The 5,060-nt window shown below is 43.3% G+C and overlaps 1 protein-coding gene across 1 annotated transcript; it reads right to left on the reverse strand.

The window, feature by feature from the left end:
- Window positions 1-964: 964 nt before the first annotated feature.
- LOC109783918 (disease resistance protein RGA5-like) lies at window positions 965-5,060 on the reverse strand. Its single transcript, XM_073502616.1, has 5 exons — window positions 4,953-5,060; window positions 4,376-4,812; window positions 3,044-3,797; window positions 2,475-2,510; window positions 965-1,741 (listed from the first exon to the last, which is right to left on the reverse strand). Exons 1-5 carry the CDS (start codon window positions 5,058-5,060, stop codon window positions 965-967), a joined length of 2,112 nt encoding a protein of 703 aa, XP_073358717.1.

Below are 5,060 nucleotides of genomic sequence, written 5' to 3' on the forward strand. Positions count from 1 at the left end.
GTTAGGGCATTAGTAACGACCCTTTAGTCCCGGTTCGAAAACCGGGACAAAAGGCCCTTACCAACTGGGACAATAGGCCCTTTTTCTACTAGTGGGGGTATCTTGGGACCCGAGGTCCACTGACGATCTAGTGGCCATTCTAGAGTAGGTCCAGGGGAGCGGAAAACGCGTGTTGTGGAGCTGTGTTGGGGCACTGTTATGGATGCTTTGGTTGACTAGGAACAAACTAGCTAATGAGGGGATCTTCCCGACCCACCCGGCTAATGTTATCTACAAATGCAATATGTTTTTGCAGCAGTGGAGTCCGTTGGCGAGGCGCAAGGATGCTGAGAGGATGCAGCACGCTCAAGACCGTCTCCGCCAGGTGTACATGATGGCTAGGGAGCCAGCTTCCACTCCTTAAAGGAGGGGCCCTTTTGTTCGTTTGCGAGCCTGCGTGCCCAGTGTTTGGCCCTCGAGCCATGTAACTCTTGCTCGCGGTCTTTTGCCCTTGAACCCTATGACTGTCCTCGTGCGTGGCCCGAGGACGTTGATGTGTGTGTAAGGTTTGGATCTGTCAATACGCTGCCTATGTTGTGGGCTTCATTAATTTAAAGCCGGACGCACCTAGCGTCTTTGTTCTGAATTTTTTTAACTTGCACAAGTACACACACAATAATTCCTAAAAATAGTAATCAATGCAAGAAATTCTAATCATACAATATTCCCTGAAAAGCAAATAGTACCATGTAGCAGAGCAACTGACACCACTTCCTCTGTGATGTCTTAAGGGTTCAGGCATCACCACGACATTTCAATGAAGCCATCATGCACTTGCGTTTAACAGAAGATTCACTGAATAGACGAAGGAAAAACATGTCACATATGGGCGTCAGATAGTGTTATACGAAATTGATAATTGTGATTAATACCTCTTGCATTGGTAGTGAAATGTCAGTTCCCTGACAGCTAGCTCTCTTCATCGTCAATGCAGCTTTCTTCCAACTCGGTCCCGGATAGATAACTTGGGACGATTGGGATGGCAATTTGCCTCGTTCCTTATAGCAGTAGCTGCAGCAGAGTAGCTTACGGAAGATGTGCCTACATAATTGCAGAGAGTAAATATGGCATCTCTCAGACATGGGAGGTGGCCAAGACCCAAGTAGAACCCATACGCTTCTGCCGCTGAAACAAAAAACGGCACCACAAGCTTCTCCAGCTTTAGCAGTGCTCCTTCTTCAAACGTCAAGTAAATTGCACTTTCCCAGCAGATAAGGTATAATTCCTTCAAACACGGAAATGCAATGCCTTGTACGGTAAGCCTTTCTTTTTGGAAGGTATTGAATGTTATATTCAGACAAAGTAAGGCCGGCATCTCTCCCAGCAACCGCAGATCCTCCTCTGTTGCTTCAATCAAATTAATGTTCAGGTATGAGAGACTGGTGAGTGCTGGTACAATCCACTTTGGCATCTTTGGTAAATAGTAGCTACTGGTCATCCAAAATGTTTGGAGGCTATATGGAAGAGGGGACCAAGAATCTAAGAACTGGATGGGTGTTGAATCCGGAGAGTATATCCATAAAGACTGGAGTTTGCAAGTGACAAGCTTGCACAGTGAAGAGAATAACATCTCTTCATGTCTCTTGTATTCCTGAGATCCTCCACCGTCCAACAGTAGATGGAGTTCTTTCAAACGATTCAGTTTCCCCAATTCCTCGACTGCACGTAATGGACTCTTGATAATATTAAATCCCGAGATCGCCTGTAAATTCCTCATATTTTCAATCCCATTTGGTAACTTCATTTCACCGTGAGGACCGGGATATCTTGCAGTGAGTAGATGTTGGAGAGCGGTTTTTCCTAGCGCGGGCTACACGGTACCTCCTATCATTGTCGTCCAATCTGGGCTCTACTGCATGTGGATATGTGCCAGGTACAGCAGCTTCCACAAGGATTGCAGGCCTACTTAAACAGTAACCACCACAGTCGATTAGAAAATGAATGGGCGGAGTAGCTCGGGTTGGTTCTGACACATTGGCAGCAGTTGCATGGCTACAGTACATCCAGATTAAAATATCCAATACATATCTCTTGCACAACGTTTTTTCTTTTTGTCTTTATGCTGTTGTCCTTGATTGAATGCAAAGTATGTCCAGAATAAATCGACATGAGCATCCTATTACATATATACTGCAGGATACTGTTCCGCTGCGTAAAAAACAAGGTTAAAAATAACAATAATATATATCATGTGTTAGCTTAGTTGCATCTATTTCGTCAAAAAAGCTTACTTGCATCTTTGCTGCCATTTGTTTTCATGGATTTAGAAAACGTTGGGCTACTACTGTTTATGACATGAGGTTGCAATGCATCCGATTCTCTCTCTCCAAGACTATTCCCGTGCATGCATCTCTCTCTTAATCTTCTGAAAAAACTTTGCACAACGGCGCTCTCTCTCTGCTTCGCTTCCTGGCAAACTCAGGTGACTACAGTACCTGCATGTAGACAGTAGAGATATGACAGGTTAGTACCTGCATGTGGACAGCAGAGATGCATGCAAGCAGCACCTGCTAATGACGCTGCAGCGAACAGCTGCGCTCCTTTTCTGCACAAATCTCGAAGCAAACCAATGGGCCAGATAAGAGGTACCATAGAGCTCGAGCTAGGAAGAAACTTTGCGTAGATGTTGTAGCTTAACAAGCTGAATAATTCCAGTGGGCAATTCTTCTATCTATGTATCTCTAATATCTAGCGTTTCTAGACCATATAGCTTCACAATTCCTGATGGTAGCTTTGACATGTCAGTGGCCCTGAAGCTCAGATAATTCAGCTGGAACAGTTTATCTATACCATTCATATCATACTTGTTCAGACTCTCACAATTTTGAAATTCTAGTACACGCAAAGCTTCAAACCGAACAAGCATAGGCAAGTGTTTGATGCAAGTTGATGCGGTCACTGTTAGAGATCGCACATGACTCAGATCTTCATTCGCCAATATAGATGCAAGCTCTTGGTCAATGTGTTGGACTGATAGTCGCCGAATAAGACCATGATGATTTACCAAATCAGTTTGACTATGGCCTGCCAAAGAGATGAAATTATCTTCGACTGATTTTGAAATAATGAGCTCAAGCATCATGTCATGGACTTGACAAGCACAAGCTTTTCCATCATAGCCAATTTCTACAGGTTGGACCATGCTTTTGTTAATTAGCTCATAGAAGTGGTTCTCGGCAACCTCCTGTTTGCTTTGTCCACGCTCTTCTGAGATAAAGGCTTCTGCTATCCATCGCCTCACTAGAATATCTCTCACAATGACATAATCCTCAGGGTATATACTTAAATATAACAAACATGACTTAAGATTAGGTGAAAGATCATTGTAGCTAAGTGATAGTATGCTATTCATTCCATCTAAGCTTCGGCCTTTGTCCAATGCAGAACAAATAGACCTTCTGACCCTCTCCCACTCATCTTTGACCACTGGCTTCGTTGCCAATAAACTTGATATAGTGATAATTGCCAATGGGAGGCCTCCACATTTTTTCAGTATTTTGTTTGAAATTTGTTTTAGCACATCAGGGCAACGGTCCTCCAAACCAAATATTCTTTTGAAAAACAATATTTTAGAGTGCAGATCACTTAGGGCTTCTATTTCATACATGCGACCATTACCATCTAGGCAACATGATCTTGCTACATCAACAATGCGTGTAGTAGCTACAATTCTGCTAGAAAAATCATTCTCTGGGAAAGCATACTTGATAGCGTTCCATGCTGATATTGACCATATATCATCAATAACGATGAGATACCTAATAGATATAAGTAGTTAATGTTAATCAACTACGAAAAATATTTCAAGTGCAGAACAAGAAGATACCAATGTCATGTCAAAAGAATTCAACCATATACAAAAAAAAACTATGAACTCCAAGAGGATGGTAATAAAAATACTCAAAAATAAATAGCAAGTAAACCATGATAATCTAAGCATCATATAAGGCGCAAGTACTCAACAAGTTAAGCTCTACCATCTGCCTATTGCTTATGTTGCCATCTGTAGTTTGCTTACTTAACTAAGACTTTAGCCATAGTTGGAACTCAAAACTAACCAACTTAAGTTCAAAAAAGATTTCACTCTAAGAAATGTTTGCCCATGATCATACAAGCATCATTTTACAATACTTGTGTGAGTAAAAACAAAATCGTCTAGAACACTTGTTTGAATATCCAGTGTGTGGTGTAGCATATTTCGAGTCCTTTGAGTACAACACTGATCTTTAACCTCTATACACATTTTTTTACAGTTTGATTCTTTTTCATTGCAGTATATCAGGCTAGTATTAAGAAATCCTAAATATATTTGTTAGAAAAGGGGACTGAAAATTACCTCTTATCTTGTAGGAGTTCTTTTATCTTCACAATACATTTCGCTTCATCCCAAGTGTCGATTCCTTTCGCAAAATCTTCCTTGCAAGGCAATTGGGAGATTAAATCCTTCATAATTTTCTTTACATTAGGTTTTTGCGAGACAGAGACAAAAGCTTGACAATGAAAATGCCCTTGGATCTTGCGGTAGACCTCCCTTGCCAGTGTTGTTTTTCCCAACCCACCAAAGCCAACAATGGACAGCACCTTGCGATGCTTGGCCAAGCTACTTTCATCTTCCAGCATCCAACTAGCAAGATCATCTCTTGGACCATCAATGCCCACAAGATGCGCTTCGTCAGCAAGAAGAGCAGACAAGCGGGGATCCACGGCTGAATGTTCAAAGGGGCAGCAGGGAATTTCATCCAGCTTGTAACTAATTTTCAACTCTGCCACAGTCTAATTAGAATGTTCAAAGGAGCTATTCTCCGCCGCCACCGGAGGAGGCCGGCGAGCGAAGCTCGCCCGGTGGACGGCGGACGGCGGACCTTCCTCCTCTCCTCGCGAGGGGATCCTCTGGCCGAAACGTGATGGCGAACCTGCTCGACTGGCGTGGAGGCGGAGTGGGCGTGATGCGGCGGCGGCCCGATCGGATTCCAGCGGCGGTTGTGCCTCCACGGCTGCGGGGGCAGCGTGGGGCCAGCCAT

Source organism: Aegilops tauschii, chromosome 6 (assembly GCF_002575655.3).
Source record: "Aegilops tauschii subsp. strangulata cultivar AL8/78 chromosome 6, Aet v6.0, whole genome shotgun sequence".
NCBI lineage: Eukaryota > Viridiplantae > Streptophyta > Magnoliopsida > Poales > Poaceae > Aegilops > Aegilops tauschii.

Coding starts and splice junctions, on each gene's coding strand:
- LOC109783918 (XM_073502616.1), bottom strand. CDS start 5,060: ATGGCTGGCCCCACGCTGCCCCCGCAGCCGTGGAGGCACAACCGCCGC. Junction 3,798..4,375: donor GAACTCCTACAAGATAAGAG/GTAATTTTCAGT, acceptor TATATCTATTAG/GTATCTCATCGTTATTGATG. Junction 2,511..3,043: donor GCCATAGTCAAACTGATTTG/GTAAATCATCAT, acceptor GTCCACATGCAG/GTACTAACCTGTCATATCTC.